This window comes from Orcinus orca, chromosome 1, assembly GCF_937001465.1.
Source record: "Orcinus orca chromosome 1, mOrcOrc1.1, whole genome shotgun sequence".
Classification (NCBI taxonomy): domain Eukaryota; kingdom Metazoa; phylum Chordata; class Mammalia; order Artiodactyla; family Delphinidae; genus Orcinus; species Orcinus orca.
The window spans coordinates 42,188,566-42,210,287 of record NC_064559.1 but is presented as its reverse complement, the minus strand read 5'-3'; the positions used below and the strand labels follow the sequence as shown (position 1 = coordinate 42,210,287).

Below are 21,722 nucleotides of genomic sequence, written 5' to 3'. Positions count from 1 at the left end.
CTAAGGGTAAAAGAAAGATGGTAGGCGAGAGGGGAAGGGACAGAAAGATCATTCAGTATTGTCAGGGATCTCTACCCTTTTGGTATTTGCCCCCCCTACACACACACACACACACACACACACACCAGCCTTAGCTCCCAACTCCACCTCTTGTTTCTCAAGTCCACCTTTATAGGTTTTAAGGAACCTTTTAATAGGCTTTCATTGTAGAGTTCAAAAAAAATTTACAGGTTGCTGAATGAGTTTCTTCAACTTTAAGCCTGAACTTGGTCACACTAACTTCTGAAACCTAGTTTCTGTAAACCTTGCAAGGGTCTAAAAATGTTTGACTACAGTAGAACTGAACATCTGAACCAGATTCTCCTAGAAACCTTGGCCTCCTCGTGTCGCTGCCCTGGGGAAGCCCAGCACCTACAAGATGTCTCAGGTGACTGAGGTTCTTGTGAAGATTCTCAGTCACTATTCATTCCAGGCTTGAGGGTATAAAATCAGGATGAATCTTTTAGAATTCATCTGTAAAAGCAGGTCAGTGTGGAAAATCATTCAGTGGCAAATCACCTCTCTTCCCTAAATACATTTTCTCAAGCACTTTCCAATATGACAGTACACCCAAGCATTTATAGGAAGTCATAAGAAAGTACTTCAAGGTGGGGAAAGAAATCATTCAGTAGCACATCATCTGTCTTCATTGAAGATACTTCCTAGGTGACTTCCCAATATAAAATCATACCTAAGTGTTCTCATGATTTATCTCACAATTTTTTCCATTTCTAAAATGAGCCTCGGGGCTTCCCTGGTGGCGCAGTGGTTGAGAATCTGCCTGCCAATGCAGGGGACACGGGTTCGTGCCCTGGTCTGGGAAGATCCCACATGCCATGGAGCAACTAGGCCCGTGTGCCACAACTACTGAGCCTGCGCGTCTGGAGCCTGTGCTCTGCAACAAGAGAGGCTGCGACAGTGAGAGGCCCGCGCACCACAATGAGGAGTGGCCCCCGCTCGCCACAACTAGAGAAAGCCCTCGCACAGAAACGGAGACCCAACACAGCAAAAATAAATTAATTAAATTTTTTAAAAGGCAAAATTCCTTAAAAAAAAAAAAAGAGCCTCCTCCTCACCTTCTTTGGTAAGACATAACCCAGATTGTAAATCAGTATGTCTGGGTTCTAATTGAAAAGTTTCACGTTTTTACAAGAAGATCAAAGACATTTTTAGGTTACACTTGAACCTTGTCTTAAGTGTTAAAAAAAGAAGAGAGAGACCAAAATGAAAATATAATTGTTTAAAAGTTTCTTGGTTTATACCTTTGAAAGATTTCCTAGCAATAAATTTGTTTTTCCCTTGGCATGAATGTGGTCCAAGTCATTCAGCGTTGCTAGAACGAGAAATCAACAGCTAGCTTCTACTTAGGGTGCTGCTCGATAAAGGACACCAGGCTTAATTTCGGCAACAAATTCCACCACCCCTCACGTTCTCATTCTCATTCTCTCTCTCCTTGGCCCTCCCTCTCCCCTCTTCCTCCCTCTCTCCCTCCCTTTCTTGTTTTCAGAGATGTCCCATTTCTGAACAGTCATTAGCAGTCTATGATCATCCCCTCTGAAACTAGATTATCCAAAGTGGTACAAAAACCTTCCCTGACCTGCTACTTGGCACTACTAAAATAACTTGTAACCTTTCTTGTCTCCGTTGCACGGGGCTTACTTCTCAGCTGGACCATGCACGGGGCTTACTTCTCAGCTGGACCACATGCCCTGCTTGATTGGTCAGGAATCATGCCTCTCATTCCTTTGTGTATCTTCTCCTGGTGCCCAGGATACACAGATGATGCTGATAAATACGGTCGGCTGTGGGTAGAAATCCCAATGCTTCCTTGCCTACACCCTTCATTGTATCAAAGAGCCTAAGGCTTCTGACCTTCAGGGCAATGGTGTCCTCCAGCGCATACATGCCCTAGAGATTAGCCATTCCCTATAAACAGAGCCACTGCCTCAGGCCTGGTGGAGTGGCTCCCGGGGACAACTGCAAGAGCCATTCTTGAGTTGACGGCTAAAGGGAGCACGCTTTTGCTTGAGGATTCAAACTTAAACTTGTATTTCTGCCCTAGTCCTTGGCCAACTAATGTGGGGAGAACTAGGGATTTTGCAGACAAGCCAGGTTCACAGTCCATATGTATCAATATCTTGTTCATTTTGTCATAAAGCCTGAAAGAAGTCTGTTTTGTCTCCTTGCCTGGCGTGGTGCTGTCTTCACAAATAGCTAATATGAACTTTCTCCCTCAAGTGGACTCCCCTTAAGTTAGCATCAGCCTAAGGCAAATGTGGTTAGAAAGGTAAATTACTCCCCCCCTCCGCAGTGTGCCCCGCTTTTAGAAAATTCAGTAGTCAAAAATCCACTGGCCGGGCTTCCCTGGTGGCGCAGTGGTTAAGAATCCGCCTGCGAATGCGGGGGACACGGGTTCGAGCCCTGGTCCGGGAAGATCCCATATGCTGTGGAGCAGCTAAGCCCATGCACCAGAACTGCCAAGCCTGTGCTCTAGAGACCGCGAGCCACAACTACTGAACCCACGTGCTGCAACTACTGAAGCCCGCGCGCCTAGAGCCCGTGCTCCGCAACAAGAGAAGCCAGTGCAGTGAGAAGCCCACGCACTGCAACGAAGAGTAGCCCCCGCTCGCCGCAACTAGAGAAAAGCCCACACGCAGTAACGAAGACCCAATGCAGCCAAAAATAAATAAAATAAATTTATTTTAAAAAAATCCACTGGCCAAAGGATAAGCTTGAAGTACCCATGTGCATTCCTTGCTTTAGAAAAGGATTCAATAGGGATCATTCCCTATAGCAACTGAAATAATTTTCCACCATGGCAGCTCTTTAGATCTCCCGTTGCCTCTGAAAGTTTAGCAATCCCTTGTGCTTAACAAGAGAATCCCTTGCTCCACAGTCCTCGCAGCACCTACCAATTAGCTCACCCCCGTTTCCGAACCTTTCTTGCACATGCTTTCTTCCTGGCCTGGCATCTTCCTCAACACCAAGTCACACCTCTCCTCCTCCTGAGACTCTAAAGGTGCTGCCCTTCCTATATGAGAATAATGCTAGTAAGACCCTAGCTTCATATCATTTCTCAGGTGTTGGGAGAAATCTGCACTGACCTATTTTCTCTCCCTCAGTCCTCTCACCAACAGCACCTGCTGGAAAGGCAGTGGCAGGACAGGCGACAGGGTAGGTCAAGGAGAGAACAAACCCTACCCACTCAGCCCTGTAACGAGGGCTTCTCTGGGGTCACTGCAGCGACAGGCCACAGGCACAAACCACACGCTTGCCACCTCCTCAGAAGCCACTTTTGGGCCACTCTCCTGGCTTCCTCCTTTTGGATCCCCTCAGCCCTGATGAACAGAATTTTCATATTTTTCGAACTTTCTGTGCCCTGAAAATTTCTCCCTTTACCTTTCCCATGTTCTGCTCTCAGCACCCTTGAAAACAGATGCACTTTAATGAGGGGCTCTTATGTGGGAATTCCCTGGCATCCCAGGGGTTAGGACTCAGCGCTCTCACTGCCAGGGGCCCGGGTTTGATCCCTGGTCAGGGAACTAAGATCCCATGAGCCGTGCGGTGTGACCAAAAATAAATAAATAATTGGGGGCTCTTTAGCCTCCTTTTTCTAAACCTTTCCTTATCACTTCCACCAGTTCCCCACACCTTCCAGGTGCTGAGAAATCACCGTTATAAATAGCTTTTATTTATCAGGCACTTACTCTGGGCCAGGCATTGTTCTAAGCAGTTTACATGGGTGAATTCATTCTCACCATAACGTTATGGCGCTGACAGTGTTACTACCCATTTTACAGAGGAAGAAAGGGAGGCACTAAAAGTTAGGAAACTTGCTCAAAGCAAAGTCGTGTGGTTATTAGCAAGTGGTGGAAACCAGAGTTCTTCCCCAGAATCTAGAGCCCATGCGCTTGACCAAGATGCAAACTGACCCCCATCCCCACGCAAAGTATCCTCCCAAGCATCTGAAGATGACATCAGGCCACTCCTGCCTCTGCACCTTGGCTTTTGGAATGCCTCCTGCTTGTCTTCTTGTCATCCTTTCAAGAACCAACCCAGATGCCACTTCTCCCCTGCAGTATTTTCTAACTTCCTCTCCCCACAGCACACTGCTCCTTGCTCTGTATGCGCTGGTGTTTCCTTTTGTACCTCTGCTAAAGAATCTCGAAGGCTCATAATCCTTGTGCCTGCCTCAGAGACTGCAAACAACTTCAGAGCAGGGATCAAGTGAATTCATCTGTGAATCCCCACTGTTGCATCTGTACCTCTGGATAAATTTTTTGTCTAGTTCTGACTAATGTGTAAACGGCTGATAGGACTTCATTCTGTTACGTTTGTCATGGGATATTTTTATTTTAACAAAGTCCTAAGCCAGGAATTCAAGCCACCATGACACCATTCGAAGAATTAACAAGTAGGAAGAATTTTTTTTTTTTTCTGTGTAAGAGAGGCTTTACCTTATCTCCGAAAGCTATTTGGGGAACCTGCCTACTTGTACAGTTGAATGTGGTTCTGCGACGACAGCTTGGGGGCTTCCCATGGAAAGGGACTAAGCTGTCTCCTTCCTCTGTATCTCCACCCCTCCCACCTCCCCGCAAGAGCCCAGAACCCAGAAGAGGGAAAAAAAAAAAAGGTTAACACTGGCAGAAAATGAGTTAAACTGAGATTCCTGGTGACCCATCCGTAAGGTGAAACCCTTTTCTTTCTCAGCAACACTGGTTACAATTTCCTGGCCTGGCGAAGGGCAGAAGTGGGTTATCACAGCATGCCACCTGCCCGTGGACCTAGCCAGAAATACTGTTCAGTCCTTGCCAGCTCATGTCAGGGCCAGAGCTGGGGGAGCTATTGAGTGTGGAGAGGCCTCTTCCAAGTACTCCCCTGGCTATAATTAGAATATTGCAAGGGGGGTTATTTTTAAGAAACACAAGCACCAGGATAATGATTCAGCCGGGTCTGCGCTTGCCCAGAACCTCGCATCAGATCCAGGGTTATTATTTTAGAACAATATATTTCTCCAAACCCCTCCCCAGTCCAAACAAGGAAAAGAAATCAAAGGCTTCTCCTCTGGAAAGCTCTCGGGCACCTTCTACTTTAGGGGAAGCGGGGTAGGGACTTCAGGTTTCCTTTGATGCACTTTGTGGATGGAAAAGGGGGCGCTCCTCTCCGAGCACAAATGGAAAATCCCAGCCCCAACTGTATCCAGGGTGAACCAGGGTGACGGCTTGATGGCCTGGTCCCAGGTCCACCCTCAGCCCCACCCTCAGGCCTGCATCCCAGGAGTCAGCCGCAGCGGAGCTGTGCAGAGGGGGAGGTGGGCTGGGGAGGACAGGGCAACTGTTCCACGGAGAAGGTATTCTGTGAGACGTGCCACTGCTATTCACCACACACAACCTAGTGTTCGCTAACTACACCTTGACAGTTCGGGCAGAGTGAACTGTCTCCAGGTGGCACATCGTGTCTTCCTCAGGGCCGAGGAAGAGCTCGGCTAGACTGGATGTTGGTGTTGAAGCCGCCAAGAAGCATCAGAACCAGAAAGTGATGGCAGCACGTTGGGGACAGAAGCGGGGACAACATCATATCCTGGGGCTGAATGAGTTGGCGTGCGTCTGTGTGACACTGGCTTTCGGGAAAGAGGCAGTAAGTGGAGGAAAAGCCTACAGCGTTTTCCCTAAAACCACCCAGTCCCCTTTCTGTCCCTCCGACTAAGGGCTGTGTCTGGGGCATCTCCTCTCCTCACATCCCAACTCCCCAGCCCCCAAGCTGTCACTGTGTAGGATGGGTCAGAGGGCCTGAGTGGCAGCCGGACAGCAGGGCTTCTGAAACTTGCTTGCTACTTACTCATTCACAAGAATTTATTAAGCAGCACCTTGTGCCAAGCACCTTGCAAGTCTTGGGGTTACCAAGACAGATGGCAGCTCAGTGGAGCCACCATCCACTCCCCTTTCTTCCAATGGAAATTTACCTCTTGCTTCTCCCCTACGAGTGTGAGATACTGATTCAGGGACAGGGCCCAGCTCTGTCCAGTTCAGGGCCGCCTGATGGGGACCCACAGACCACCAGTCGGGCTGCTCATGCTTCTTGCTCCTGTTTCCCCTGAGGTCACAGCCCCTCAGGGTGGGGGTGCACGTGCCCGTGTTCACACGCACCGTCCTCACACACCACACGCTCGCAAGGAACAGCTGAGCTGTGATCCTCGTGGTCTCTGGATTCCAGAAAGGGATACATGGTAAAGGAGCAATGTTAATCTCTCGGTCCTCAGCGTTAAGGGTGTGGAACGGACTAAATCGGGGATGGTGTTGGCCCAGCATTCACAAGCTCAGGGAGACCCCAGGCTCTCCTCTCTGGTCTAGTCCGGCAGCAGTCAGGTCAGGCCAGGGCCTGATTTAGGACTCATGGCCCATGCGGGTACGCCTCAGGGACGAACACTGGGTGGTTCCCGCCCACCTGTCACCTTCATTCAAAGCCAGTCCTGCTCCTTGCTCACATTCCTTACTTCCCAGGACCGCAGGCACCACTGCTGGCAGCTGACAGGGCAGACAGCTGAGGCTGCTATGTGAACAGACAGGCTTGAGGCGAGAGAGATGTGGCTCTGAAAAGATCCTCCAGCCCTTTGCCCCTTCTTCCAAGCCCTCCCCAGCCAGGAGCTCTGGCCAGAGACCAAGAGCCATGGGCCACTGAGATTCCAGGGCACAGCTTCCAGGCTCTGATCGCACCTCCCCTTTCCATGGCAGAGAACCCCTGTAGGAACCCCAACCGGGCATGACTGCTTCAATCGTCAGCTCTGGAGGATCTTGACTCACTCTGCCAGAGGCAGTGTTTCCTGATAAGGCCCATCACTCCATCTTGGTTTCCTCAAGCATCCCCGGGGACCCTGGACCACATGAAATCCCCTGGGGGACGAAGCAGGGCGGGCCTCTGAGTTGGAGACTACCTTCTCTGGGCTCCTGGAAAGAAACCCCACATCATCGTGGAGGCTTTACTTCTCCCTCCATAACCTTCCTAGTTTTCTCTCCCTCTTTGTGCCCCTGCTACGTTCCATGTGGAGGCAATTTTCCCCTTTCCCCCCTTGGGGAGATTTTCTCATTTGGGGTCTATAGAGAATGACTTCTTGCGCCCCATTCAAAATATCTTCGATGTGATTAGATCATGGAATCAAACTGCTTCTCCTATGACTACATTATGACTTCATTTAGAAGTGACTTGAGGGCCTCACTCAACCAGTTGCCTGGAGGCATCTTCATGAGCCTGGTGATAGAACAGAGAAGGAATTCCCTCATCCAGCTGTGGCCCAGCAGTGGAAGGAGAACTCTCACGGGGCTGAGTAACCTCTGCGACCCTGAGGGTCTCCAGCAGGGTGAGTAAAGCCCACTGGAGGCACGAAGTGCCCTCGAGACAGATGACAAAGAAGGGAAATCAAAGAGAAGGAAACAAAAAAAATTGTGAACAGCAAAGAAGAGAGCAGAGACAGAGGGGAAGAAAGGAGGCAGAGCGGGGGAGAAGAGAAAGATGGTCTTGTGGGTCCTGAGGGACTCTTGCCCCAGTTCAGAAGAACGCTCCTCGGGGTCACTCCGGTTGGTAGGAGCTGCCTTCATGCGAACACAGGCAGCCCAGCCAGAAAACCACTGTCCACTCACCCCCACTCCCCCGGGTTCAGGCTACAGTCAGCAGGCCAAGAGCTGTGGACTGTCAGAGACGGAAAGAACCCCAGGGACCATCTGGGGTTCTCAGTGGAAGCATTTTAGGTGGAATGGTTCTTTACGGGGGAGGATGGTCCATAGCTTTGCAGGGCATTTACCATCTTGGCTCCCAGGCCCTAATGGGAGCATTATCACTGTTGATAAGCAAAACCCTCCCCTCCCACTGCACTTCTAACCCTTTTCCCCCAGGGGGCGCCCTGGCTCCTGTTGAGAACCTCTGTGAACACCCCTCAGTGAAGAGCTAAGCGGGGACTGAGGCCCAGAGTTGTAGAGGAGTTGATTCAAGTTCGCAAAAGGCCTTTTACACCTAGATCTAACCTCCATCTCCCTGACTCTGTAATTACGAACTTCAGGAAACAACCTGGCTGTTCCGTGTGGACGCTTCTCTAAACACTCCTAGAGGAGCAGCGAGTATGAGAAAGGACTCGTGGGTGGAGGGGTGGAGGGGTCCCTGTTTCTCTCTTGAAACGCTGTCTCAGCTGACACTAAGGTACTCACTGCTACTTGCCCTCCTCCCACTCAGCTGACTCTCTGTCAACCCAGTGACATTGATCCTCCTTCCTAGAAGGATTATTCAGACATGTGCAAAAATGGAGAGGAATGCAGGGCTGGAAGTAGCTCCAGCTGCAGGGAGGTGGTGGCTGAGGATATAAAGTCACTAAAATTATCCACGCACAGACAGGGGCTGGGGCCCCACAGCTGATGGGCCTCTTGCCTGTTATGGTAATTTTCCACCCTTTGGGCCACTCCCCGGCCTCACTGTGGCACCCAACACATTTAGAAATGACTTGATGGCCGTAGGTGATGCTGAAATAATAACACAGTGAGAATCACCAAACCCTTGCTAATCCTGACCATGCTACAGTAGGATGCCCAGAGTTGGATGGAGTTATGGGGTCATAATCAAATTTATCACTTTCTCGTTTCCTAGCCAAAAGCAAGATTACCTGGAGAAAAGCCTGCTTGGTGAAGGCCATGGGTAGAAGCTGAGAAGCTGCTTTTCTCCAGACACACCTCTAGGAACCAGGCTGTCCTGGATTCTAGTCTGTTGCAATGGCAGAGGCTGGGAGCCGGAGAGGGATGGAGGGGCCCGGCGCTCAGTTCTTCCCGTGGTCCCCACCTCTCACAGCCTTCATTTTACTCTCATCTCCTGCATCTCTCTTCCCTCTCTTCTGACACATGGTGGCCCCTGTCATCCCTCACCCAGCCCTGCAACCCACAAGTCAGGGTTTAGGAGGAACCGGGGAGAGACTCTTCCCTCGTAACTCCTCCATCCACTGTGAAACTTCAGCCAAGATATTTGCCCTCTAGATTCCTCTCCTGACCTCCAAACACTAGGAGAAAAGAAGCGGCAGGGGCTTCCACCACCAAGAATAACCGTGGTCTTACTGGATTTGCTCACATCAAATTGTCCACAGGAACCCACAAGCCACCTGGGTTCCCTTGATGGGCAAACAACCAAGGCCACCTGGCCCTAACTGGGAAAGAAAAAATCCCCATATTCTGACCTTGGGAGGAGTTTATGAAGGAAGACTCCTGGGAACCAGTGCTCTGCCCAGAAGAAGGGGCTGCGGAGAAGGGTCATGAGTCCAAGGGATTCAGAGGCTGCTTGCAGCCACTCTTCACCTTTTTGGGAAAGTTTACATTGTCACTGAACCATGAGCCGCCACCTGTGTGCTCCTGGGGCCTGCTCGGCTACAGCTGGGACCGATTCAGGGCATGAAGGAGGCTGGTGGAATTGAATCTCAAGTCCCTGCACGTCTTTCTTCCTGACCCCTTCCCAGGCCCACTCCCACGCCTCAGGAGGGTGGGCCCTGACACTAGAGGGTGGCTTTGCACTCACACCGTAGGCAGTCTAACAGCCGTCCTCTGCAGGCACCGGTGTGCTTGCGTGCCTTAGCTGCACGACAAAGTAGCCGCAGGTCAGAGCAGGGGCATGGCCTGGGGGGTGACTGAGAACAAGATTTCTCTATCTGGCCCACAGGAGAAAGACCAGTTGGGTTCCTCCCAGAGTGACTTCAGTGGGGCCCAACCATGGGTCCAGGCCCCGGTCACACCCTCTAACCTCACCCCAGCAACCTCATTATCCAGAGGCCCAGGCAGGACCAGGCAGGGCTGAGCCCCTGAACCACACTCAATGGCCTCATCCGCCCCTCTCAGCAGACGTTAAGACCTTCATCTTGACGTTCTGGGTTTTTTTTTTTAAGTCAAGCTCCAAATCAGTTCTCCCACATTGATTGATCACACGGTGGCTCTCCAGGTGTGGTCCCTGGACCGGAGCATCAGTATCACCAGGGAACTTGTGAGAAGGGCACCTTCTCAGGCCCCACCCAGATCTGCTGAATCAGGAAGGCTGGGGGCAGGGCCTGGAAACCTGTTTGAACAAGCCCTCCGGGTGGTTCTAGGTTTGCTCCAGCTTGAGAACCGGGTTATAGGATCCTTCTGTCTCTCCTCAGATGGGCCCCGTGTGCAGCCCTTTCTTCACCCTGTACTGATAACCCACCTCCTCACTCCCACCAGATGAGTCGGCCTCCTGCCCCAGCAGGATCAAAGCCGTCCGACGTAACGTCGTCAACTTCTACTTCCTCATCCCCCGTTTAAACCCTCCCTCTTCCCCACTGTTTTCTGCGGGCACAGGCGTACGCCTCCACACTCCTGACCCTTTCTCTCGCCCTCTGCTTCTTCCACATCTACTACGCTGGGTCTTCTTCCTCTGGCCCACTCAGGACCTTGACATCACTTCTTTTTTCTCTTTTCTCTCCCTTCTTTCCTTGCAAATGTATCCAGCTGTTGTTTCAGCTGTCACTTCTGAGGGGATGGCTCTAAAAGCATGATCTCTCTTTCCCAACATCCTCCAACTCCAGATCTGCATTTTCAGCAACTTCTACAACAAACACCCCGCTCCCTGGGTGCCTAAGAAGTACCTCAAAGTCCACAGTCCAAACTCAAATTCACCTTCTTACCCCACTCAAACCACCACCAATACCACCACCATCACCAGCAGCTTGTCATCCTGACTTTTGTCTCTACAATCAGTTTCTAAGACCTTATTGGCTTTACCATCCCTGGGCGATCACAGTAACTTTTTCTGGTTAAAAACTTAGCATATTTTGGACCGCAAAGTTCCTGTGGATCCAAGTAAAATGACTTGTACAGGAGTTGCCTTAAAAACCAACGGCTGCCATTCTGTGCATAAATCCGTCAGGTAGAATGCCTAGGGTCTCAGGTACCCTGAACGCCAGGGTCTCAAGGGGAGAGAAAGACTTTATGGACTGCTCAACGTTTGCTGAAGAGTGGGAGCCCCTCAGGAAAGGACTCAGGCCTCCACGGGCAGAAAGATCATCTATCAGATTAAAGGGCCCCCTTCACTGCTTCAGGAGCCACCAGATTCCCATTTCTGGGTCACTCACTCTATGCCAAATGACCCTCTCGGAAGGGCTTACATGTCCATAGTCCTGTGAGACAACTGCTACTTTGTTCAGGGACAGCAATGAATGGATGTTAGAATCAGAGAGGAGGAGACACAGGGTTAGGGTCAGGGTCAAGGGTACTCGTCAGTATCAGGGTCAGAGGCCATGTATGAAAGGCTTGAAGCCATCTTGCTCCCTGAAAGGACACACCTATGTTGAAACCACCCTGACTGACCTTCAGCTACAGGAGGAGCACCTGACCCTCCTGCTTTGTCCTTCCTCCCCTTTCAAACCCTGGGTTGCAGTCATTTTGCCCAAGGCCTTCCTGGCTGTGGATGCTGAAGCCTGGGATTGGCAGTGGGAGGTGGAGGGGAGATGAACAGGAAACCTTCCTCAGAACTGACAATACGTGGTCCTGTCCTATTCTTCCAAAAACAGAACCGATGCTCCCTCCCCCGCCACCTTCCCAGAGTCAAGAGACCTGGGTTCTAGCCCCAGGGCCATCACTGGCCAGCTACACGACACAACAAAAGATGACAAACCTTTTTTGTGCTCTGGTTTCTTCATCTAAAAAGGAAAACCATGAAACTCTCCCTTTTCCCTCTACAGAACTGATGTGACAGTAACATGCTTGCGTACAGCAGTTCACCATTAACAAATCGCTCTCATTACGTCTTCTAACTTGCTCCTTACAGTACCTTGTGATATAGGCAAGAAAAGCATTTTTATCCTCTTTGACGGATGAGGAAACTCAGGCTCCCAAAGGATTTGCCCAGGCTGCAAGGTTAATAGGCAGCAGAGCCGGGGCCCAAGCTTGACCTCTGTGCCCTGTACCACTCGGTCCCCTGCACGGTGAGAACCCATGTGACAGACACAGCGTGCTGCTGCTATTAATCAAGGTAGTCGTTTTTCCCAGTGTAATTATGACCCACATATTTGCCAGTGGACTATCGCTGGTTACTTTGGGTAGCCTCAGCATCTCCAATCCATCACTTAAGTGGGTCATTTGAACTAAGATGCAGGTGTGAAATCACTAGCTTCAGGGCTAAAACAGGGGAGGATACAGTCAACCAGGGAAGAGGATGAGCCTAGTGGTATTTCTGATGCCACCATCCATGGAGGGCGATCACGCTTTCTGCTGGGCACAGAAGGCTAAGGTTTTAGGCAAGTTCATCACTTCTAACACTCATTTTTGGGGTGAGAGAACTTGAGCCCAGAAAGGCTGCATGACATGCCTAAGGCCCCATAGCTCCTTAAGCAGCTGAGCTGGCTCCAGACATGGGTTTCCTAACTCTAAGGCCAATGCTCCTTCCATGCTGCCGGGATTTCGCACTGTTTCTCCATCTCACACCAGCTGGGGCTTATCCCTCCAACTGTGTCTCCATCTGACAGCCAGGAGGGTAAGAGCACTGGGGGTGATGTGCATGGTGGATCCTTTTCCATAAGAGATGTCCAACCAAACGAGGGGCAGATCTCTTGGAGATCACCATTTGGTTCAAATGCCAAGCCCAGGACACAACTTCATCCCCAAGGGCCAGGACAACCTCCCAAACGTGTGTGTTGGGCCTTAATTTGGGGAAGAGGAAATACTACTCACGACTTGTCTCGCCTGCCGAGCCGTCTTGGGGGGCTCGCCTGCCTCCGTCGGGGGGACAGTGATTTTCCCCGGCTTCTCGCTTGGGTTGGAGAGTGGGCACTTGCAGGTTTCAGGAGCTGGAGGAGATACGAGGAGTTACCACGCTGCTTCCTAACAGCCCCGCCCTCGCGCCTTCCTACAGCCCAGCATCTCAACCCCTGCCCATTCATGATCCCGGGGTTTAGAAAGCTGGAGGCCTCCTCCTGACACACAGGTGTGCTTCTCTCATGCTGCACTGACAAGAAGCAGAGGTACCACTTCCCAGAGGATGACGGGATTACGCTTGTGCCCCTTTCCCCACGGCAGAGAGAGGAGCAGAGCCCAACGTCTCAGCCTCCTGGGGCTGTTTGGTTGCTCAGAAAATTCCCCTCTCGCGAAGGCAAAGTCCCATCCATGTTGCCCCAGAAGCCAGCTTGTTCCTTTTCTGACCCGCCCACCCCGCACGCATGCGCAGAGTGGGTCCAGCTGATCCAGGCTCTCCATTACAGGTGCTGCCAAGTGAAGTCCCCAGGTGCTAAACACAACCAAGCCTGAATTCGGCATAATCCCTTGCCCCTGCGGGTCTCAGCATACACACAGGCTTTCTCTCTCAGTGATTCCACGAGCTCTGGAGGAGCAGGGACAAACAGGCATCCTGTCACCTTGGAAGTGACATGGTAGAAGGAAGAAGGGCTTAAGAGTGTAGTTTATATAAAGCCAGTAGAACGCAGGAAGAAGGGCTTATGAGTGTAGTTTATATAAAGCCAGCAGAGCGCATGCTCCTTTGTTTGCTTTTGTGACTCCAGGTCAGAATTTTATGCCAAAGGGCTTTGCAACTTACAAAGCAAAGCAGAGATAAAACACGACTCTGAAATAGATTATACAGCAAGGTGACCCACTCATCCTGGCTTGCCTGAGACTTTCTTGGCTTTTAAGTACTGAATATCTCATTTCCTCAGAAACCCCTCAGTTTCAGGGAAACTGAGATGACTGGCCACTCCTACTATAAAGACAAAACAGAATAAAACAAAACTAGAGCCTTAGTATAAAATGACTAACATTTTAGATTGACTCATAGAAGGAACTGCAGGCCAAGACTCTGCTTCAGCTACAACACCTAAATTGAACTTAGCTCTAGTTTTTAAAGTAGTAAATGCAAAGAGACTTAAATTGTCCATGTCAAAAATTGAATGATATTTTTTTAACAGGGTGCCTACTAAGCAAGATAACCTCAAGAAACTTTTGACCATCTCAGAAACACAGGGCACGTGGCAATAGAGAAAGAGAGAGGGAGGGACGGAGAGAGAGAGAGAGAACGAGGAAAGAACTCTCTTGCATTGCTCATTTGCCTCCCCTGCACCTACCTTCATTCTCATGTCCCTGGCATATTTCTCCAGCTCCTTCCTTATGTCAGCCCTCAACATCTTTGAGACATTGAGGACCAGCTGCTTCCACTCGATGGGCTGGAAGCTATGAGGCTCATGGGGGACATACAACCCAATCTTGACCTTCTTGACTGTGTGCAGATATTTCTTGTAAGAGTCTTCAAAGTCAAAGATGAGGTCACTCAGAGTCCGAAAGGTCAATGGCTTGTCCATCAGCTCGGCCCTCCGGCTCATGCCCAGTGAGCCGTAGCGGCCATTGCAGTAAATCCCCAGCACAACGTGGTGAAAGTAGTTTCCTGAGAAGTAGGTTTTAAAGCTGATGGGGAATCGCTCGATGGAAGGCTGTCCATTGGTTAAGTATCTTAGAGAATCTGAGTCAAGGAAGAGAAAGGAGGCTTGAAGACACCAGAACTTGGACTCCCAGGAAAGGAAGGTAGCCCATATGGTCAGTGGGTCCACCCCTCTGCCTCTGAGCAGGCCCAGGCCTGACCTTTCCAGACCGATCGTCTTATAAAGGATTCACTGGATATCTTTGAGTACCCGCTACATGGTGCATACCAAACCAAATTAATATGGGACAAAAAGGGAAGACTTGCCATCTTCTTTAGTAAATAAATAAATGCAAACAAAACCATTAACAACGTACTTTATCCTCCCTTGGTGCTCTACAGGGGATGATAAGCTATTAAAAGTTGGTTTCTGCCATTGGAATGATGTTCTCAGTCGTTAATTCTGGCTGGAGTATGTGGGACAGACCAGGAATTGAAGGCCTCTGCAATGGTGCTGGGAGAAATGACAACCAGAGCCCAGGCAAGGCAGTGGAGATGTAAGACACAGACCAACTGACAGGATGGGAAGGGACAGAATGGTGTCAGAATGGGTCACATCTGCGCCTTGTGTGCTCCTCTCATTGGCCCCAGCATACCCATGCCGGTAGCCTTGGGTACCACAGAGAGCAGCCTGCAGCATCCGAACCTCAGGCTCCCTTCAGTCCCCAACCCAGCTGGTGTCACAGCTCGGCTCTCTCCACGTGTTGGCCCGTCTGGATTGAGCCACCCAGCCTCTTACCATTAACTCGGTTTGGGCCCAGCAACCCCACATGGTGCAGCTTCAAGTAACTACCCCCACTGACTCCACACGCTGCAGCGACGGACAGGAGGCACCACAACCTCAAGTCCACCTCAAAGTTTCTGCACAGCCCTGGCGTGGCTGTGGAGACTCAAAGACCCAACTCCTCTGGAAGTTCAAATACACCCTGCTGAAGATCATTGGTGTCTCCGGACCTTTTCTAAGGGAAATAACAATCCAGGCTCTTAACATGGTGGCTCGTGCACGGTGAGTGCTCAGTAAGTGGGTACCATTCTCCACTCTCTGAGAACTTGTCTTCACCATTTCTTGCCCCTGCTCCAATTTACCTTCCACACAGTGGCCAGAATGATCTATTGAAGCTAAAATTTGGTACATGTCACTCTTCTGCCTAAGTTTTCAGTGTCTCTCATCTTCTCCAGGACTTGGTCCAAATCCCTCAGCAAAGTCCTGCCATGATTCAGCCCCTGCTCGTCATCCCTTTGTACGGTCTCATTTCCCCCACACTCTGGGCTCACACACTGACCCACAGTTGACCCATGACATTATTTTTCTTTTTTGCCTGCAGTGCCGCTTGCAGGATCTTAGTTCCCCACCCAGGAATTGAACCCGCACCCTCAGCAGTGAAAGCGTGGAGTCCTAACCACTAGACCTCCAGGGAACTCCCGACCTGTGACATTTTTGAAGGATACACCCTGAGACCATGAAGAACCCAAAGATCTGTGCCCACTGCCCTCAGCACATACTCCCCCAGAATATGAAGTCAAATATAACTGAATATTTTAAATGACCTTTACATTACAAGGCCACGAGACCAAATTGACCTATGAAACTTTCAAAAACAAGCTACTAAACCCACTGTATATGACCTCATGTCTCCATCGTAGTATAACTTCTTTTATGGCTTCACTCACACATCAGTCTTATATTGTGGGGGATTTAAACCTGGCAGAGATCTTTGGGGTCTCCTAAGAATCATGAGCGATAAGGATGCTATTGGGGGTTTCCCTGGTGGTGCAGTGGTTAAGAATCCGCCTGCCAATGCAGGGGACACGGGTTCAAGCCCTGGTCCCGGAAGATCCCACATGCCGCAGAGCAACTAAACCCGTGCGTCACAACTACTGAGCCTGTGTGTCACAACTACTGAAGCCCGCGCACCTAAAGCCCGTGCTCCGCAACAAGAGAAGCCACCACGAGAAGCCCGCGCACCACAACAAAGAGTAGCCCCTGCTCACCGCAACTAGAGAAAGTCCGCGCACAGCAACGAAGACCCAACACAGCCAAAAATAATCACATAAATTTATTTTTAAAAAAGGATGTTATTGGGCTTACTCTCTTTACACAGGCTGCACTCTGACTGGAACAGCCTCACTTCCTGGGTGTGATACCTTCCCTGACCTTCCTTAGTGTGCGTTAAGTCTCCCACACCCCCTGCAAGAATTCCCACAGCACTTGGTGCTTATTCATCCCGCTTCGTGTGTGTGTGTAGGCGCGCGCACGTGTGTGCGTTTGTATCTTGTAATGGCAGGAATTGTGCTTTGCATCCTGGTATCCCCAGGCGCCGCACAGTCCTGGCACACAGAAGTACCTGGCTAGTGCTTGCTGAAAGGATGAATCTTAGATTGTGAGGACACATTTCCTTACGTTTAAAAAGACTGTACTCAACGGAGAAAGACAAACACTGTATGATACCACTTACATGTAGCATCTAAAACAATACAACAAACTAGTGAAGATAACAAAAAGGAAGCAGACTCACAGATATAGAGAAGAAACTAGTGGTTATGAGTGGGGCGGAGGGGCAACATAGGGATGGGGGAGTGGGAGGTACAAACTGTTGGGTGTAAGACAGGCTCAAGGTTGTATTGTACAACGTGGGGAATATAGCCAATATTTTGTAATAACTGTAAATGGAAAGTAACCTTTAAAAATTATACTAAAATTTCTTTTCAAATAATTTTTTTTTAAAAAGGTCTGCACTGGGTGTGGGGCTAATCCAGTACCCTTAAAAGAAAGAAGCCTTGTCCTCTACCCTCAATTAAATCACAGATGGCTCCTCTCTATAAAAATGGTTACCTGCTTTCTCTTCACTTTATCATGTGAGATAAACTGGCAGTAAGGGAGTGAAATCACATCCTTCTAAGTCCTCTTACATAAATTCTTACTTGCTTTCTGGGGCGAGTTCTCTGGGACTGGAACAAGGGCATTCCTCAGTTAAGTCAGTGTAATAAACACTGGGTGAGTGTTTCCTGTGCCAGACAGACTGCTAGGTAGGGCTGCAGAGCCAAAGATGAAGACTCCCTGGAAGTCTGATAGGGAGACAGACTCAAAGTGGACACAATACCATCAGTGTGGCAGTTTCTCAAGCAAACTAAACATAGAATTACCATGTGACCCAGCAATGGTACTTCAGGTATATACCCAAGAGAACTGAAAGCAAAGACTCAAACAGATACTTGCACACCAATGTTCACAGCAGCATTATTCACAATTGCCAAAAGGTGGAAATAACCAAAGGGTCCATCAAGGGATGAATGGATAAGCAATGTGTGGTATATACAGACAATGGAATATTATTGTCCTAAAAAAGGAAGGAAATTCTGCAATATGCTACAACATGAATGAACCTTGAGGATATTACACTAAGTGAAATGAGCCAGTCACAAACGGACAAATACTGTTATGATTCAACTTTATGAGGTACCTGGAGTGGTCGGATTCATAGAAACAGAAAGTAGAATGGTGGTTGCCAGGGACTGGGGACCCTGGGTTTAATGGGTTTAGCATTTCAGTTGGGAAAGAGGAAGTTTAGAGATGAATGGTGGTGATGGTCGCACAACTGCGTGAATGTCCTCAATGCCACTCAATCGTACACTTAAAAATAGTTAAAATGGTAAATTTGTGTTATGAATATTTTACAATTCTTAGAAACCCCGCATTCGCAATATATGTGTCAAGTCATTATGCTGTACACCTTAAACTTACACGGTGCCCTACATCAATTTTATCTCAAACTGAAAAAAACCCATCCCAACGTGACGTGTGTTGTGAGAGAGGCATCCCTGCCGCCTCAGGAAGAGCAGAGAAGAGCCCTCGGGACCAGAATGAGTCCCACAGGACAGGTAGAGTCAGCCAAGGGGAGAAGAGTGGGGAGGGGACTGCAGGGACCACCAGCCCATCCTGTAACAAGTCACCAATCACTTGGATTTGCTCCATCACTACAGCAATCAGTAAAGCCTTGGGACCTGGAGCCTCTGTGAACGGAGAGGGAGGGGACTAAGAGGTATGGATGAGGGCTGGGAAGTAGCCTGAGTTTTTCTAGGGAAAAGGGAGCAGCAGTGCCCCAAGCTTGGGGAAGATCTGCCCAGTACCCAACCTGCTGGGGCTATGCCTCCCCTGCCTCTAATTACACACCTGTTGTTGAATAAACCATAGCACTTCGGCACTATGATGAAGCCCCACCAGGGCCAGTGAGGCCCCCTAAAGAGCTGCCATGATGCAGAAAATAATTTGGAACCAAAAGTCTATCTCTCCAGCATGATCAAAAAAGCAAGATCAAAAGAAGTGGCCCTTCGCGAATGAATCCTGAACTCGGAGCTCACGTCGAACAAGAGAAAAGAAGGACAAGCCCATGGACACAGCTTCCAGGCAGCAGGCAAGCCAACCTGTTTCAGAGCTGTCAACACACCGCTTGTCCCCTAGGACCTGTGGAAGGGCCCATGGGAGGCCGACCAGTGACCCAAGTCCATCCTTCACTGTGCCTGGGAGCAAAGCAGGCCACAGGGCTGCTGACACAGAGCAAAGACAAAGAGGCCGTAACTTTTAGAATTCAGCTGTGTTTCTTGTCTGTGCAAGAGTCACATTTCCCTGAGTTCAGCTGTATTTCTCCACCCTCCCTCCACTTTTCTGAAATGACACACCGGTTAGAACAAAGGAGAACCCAGAGCACGCTACCCTCTGATTCGGACAGGCCCAGAGGCTGGCCACAGGTCCATCCCCCCAACCGCAAAGGTTTTATTGGTAACTCCGGTAACCTAAGCTAATTTCAGCTTGGACCGATATAATTGCTCGGGGACAAGACAACTGTGTACGGGACTGCCGTGCGAAGCAAGATGACCTCCATCCAGGGGCCCTGCGACCTCTGTCAGCACAGGGTCTGAAGGCAGCTGGTGCCCGTGGTGATGGGCTCCCTCACCCATCACCAGCAAATCCCCGACAATTGTTCACCCCATTAAACTTGCAGGAGGCTCTGCCCAACAGCTGTGCTGACTCCTGCCTCCGAAGGGTGGGGCCCAGAGCCATCTGCTGCCCCCCACCCCACCCCCATCCTGCCCTCCTGCTGGGCTCCCAGATGCGGTCCATCCCCTTGGTGAACAGGAAGGGGAACAGGGAGGAGGTATGACTGGAGGGCTGGGCAAAGGCCTCCACAAAGCTCAAGTTTCCATTTTTCAGACGTCAGCCTGGGCACCTGCGGACAGTCCTGTTTCAGATCCAGCCAGCCAGCGCTCTGCAGACTAGAGGGGCGGAAATTCCCCTCCCCACGAAGATGTCCAGGGGGCCGGGAGAACAGACCAGACCCAGCCTACTGTCCCCAGTCCGATTCTGAGTCACCAGTCCTCCCACTGACTTCTGTATCTGCTCTCTCTCCTGGTCTTCCTTCTACCTCTCTGGCCTCCAAGTCCTGTAAATTCCATCTCCTCGGGATCTCTTGAAACGGTCCCCTCAAATCGATTCCCATTGCCAAAAACATGGTTCAAGCATCCCATTGCCCTCATGTAGCAGCTCCTAACTGGCCTTGCAGATGCAGCCCCCCCTTCTCCGGCTGCCCTTCAACTGGCCCCAAGAACTACCTCTCTAAAGTGAACACCTCATCATGTCCTGTCTCTGCTCCAGAGATTTCGGCTGGGCTGCCCATTGCCTTTGGAAAAAGTCACCCTTCTCAGAATGGCATTCAAGGACCTACCTGTCCTAACCTGGGATCACCTCTCGAGCTCATGTCTTACTGTGTTCCCTTGGCCGGTTCACCCCAGCCGTCCGCCCCAGGACTGGGAGTTTCTTTGCTTTTCTACCAGATCATAGTCTACTGCCACCACCGCTAATAAGTCAGTGCCATCACAGTTATTCTGGACCATATTCTCCCTCAGGCTGAGGACCCAGGAGTCTGGTGCAAAACGGAGCAGAAAGTGTGGAGAGACCAGACCCTTGTTTCAGCTTTATGTCCTGTAGGGTCAGGACACTACGCCATTGGTCTCTTCCACAATCCACTCACAGAACTTTCCCTGGAGATGGCTTTGGATAATCCCATTTTCCCTGGAGGGTCTTTCCTGTTGCAATGCCAGATTAATGCAAAAAATAAAGATACACACTCTCTCACTAGTCCCTTGAAGCTGTAATTCTCCTCGTGACTAATGCGTCTGGCCTGGGAGCTGGCCGTGATGCAGGCTTCAGCTCACAAGTTACACTGATGATGGTCCAAGCTCTGATTTGGTTCAACTCCAGATGGTGAAAGTTCGAGAGAAGCACCAGGAGGGCTTGACACTTTCCTCCAAGGAGACAACAGGCATCTTCTCTGTGGATCTAGGATGTTAAAGGCACAAGCAAAAAAAAGAAAAAAAAAATGGCACAAGCAGCCCCACAGTGAAGCCATCATCTATGGAGTAAATTTAAGCTTACATCACTTAAAGGATACATGCCCAGGATGACAGCTTCAAGGCATTTGATAGGCAAGGACTCCCGAGTCATTTCTTTCGCTGTTTCCATTAACCTGTAGGGTAGAGCACAGCAAAGGATCTCAGACTTATTTAATTATGCAGTCGGCCTGTGTGCCCATCCCCCAGGCATGTCCATCGCCACACTAGGCAGCGTGCAGGAGTACAGAGAGAAAGGGCAGAACTTGCCTCGGAGGAGGGTCGCAAAGCACACCCGCACCTGGTGGAACTAAATTCCTCAATTCTCCACTCCTCTCTGCAAGACGCAGTTCCGGGAGATCAGTGCTCTTACTCCACAGCACCCTCCCACTAACCCAGGACACGGGTGTCACCACGGAGCAAGTGAAAAAGGCCACATAAAACGAATTTCACAGGTCTGCCCCACCCCTGAGTTAGTCTCCACCACTGAGCTTAGCTCAGCCCCACCTCCAACCCGGCCCGGGGCACCCCTACCCCTTACAGGCCAGAATATTTGAGCACCGGGACGGAGGAGAGAGAGTGGGAGAGAAAGATGACAGCTCTCAGAGAGGAGCATGGTCACCTGGCCCACAGATCATGCACCACTTACCCACTCAGCGGTCTCATTTTCCTAATTTCAAAGAACTGGGTCCCTGTATGATTGTATCTGTGTGAAGTATGTAAAGGGAAAGTGACAGAAAACTCCAAAGGTCCCAGTAATCCAGCAGAGGGATTTCTCAAAGGGATGAGGAAGTGGGGGCTTTCCAGAAGGTGGCCTGTAGCCAGAAGATCGCCAACAGTATCTTCCTCCTCTCTGTCCTGAC

General features: G+C 50.2%; 1 protein-coding gene across 6 annotated transcripts in view; it reads right to left on the bottom strand.

Moving 5' to 3' along the window:
- VASH2 (vasohibin 2) overlaps positions 1-21,722 on the bottom strand; it is a 37,582-nt gene that overhangs the window by 3,236 nt on the left and 12,624 nt on the right. For 2 of the 6 annotated variants that reach the window (XM_049703289.1, XM_049703107.1), the window contains 5 exons: positions 21,509-21,565; positions 20,922-20,996; positions 14,126-14,507; positions 12,744-12,859; positions 1,720-1,841 (listed from right to left, as the gene is read on the bottom strand). In XM_049703289.1, the coding sequence (XP_049559246.1) occupies positions 1,724-1,841; positions 12,744-12,859; positions 14,126-14,507; positions 20,922-20,996; positions 21,509-21,565 (748 nt within the window). In that variant the 3' untranslated portion in view covers positions 1,720-1,723. Of the gene's footprint in view, positions 1-1,719; positions 1,842-12,743; positions 12,860-14,125; positions 14,508-20,921; positions 20,997-21,508; positions 21,566-21,722 lie in introns of those variants that run through there. The other 4 variants (XM_049703323.1, XM_049703143.1, XM_049703186.1 and 1 more) reach the window with 3 other exon arrangements.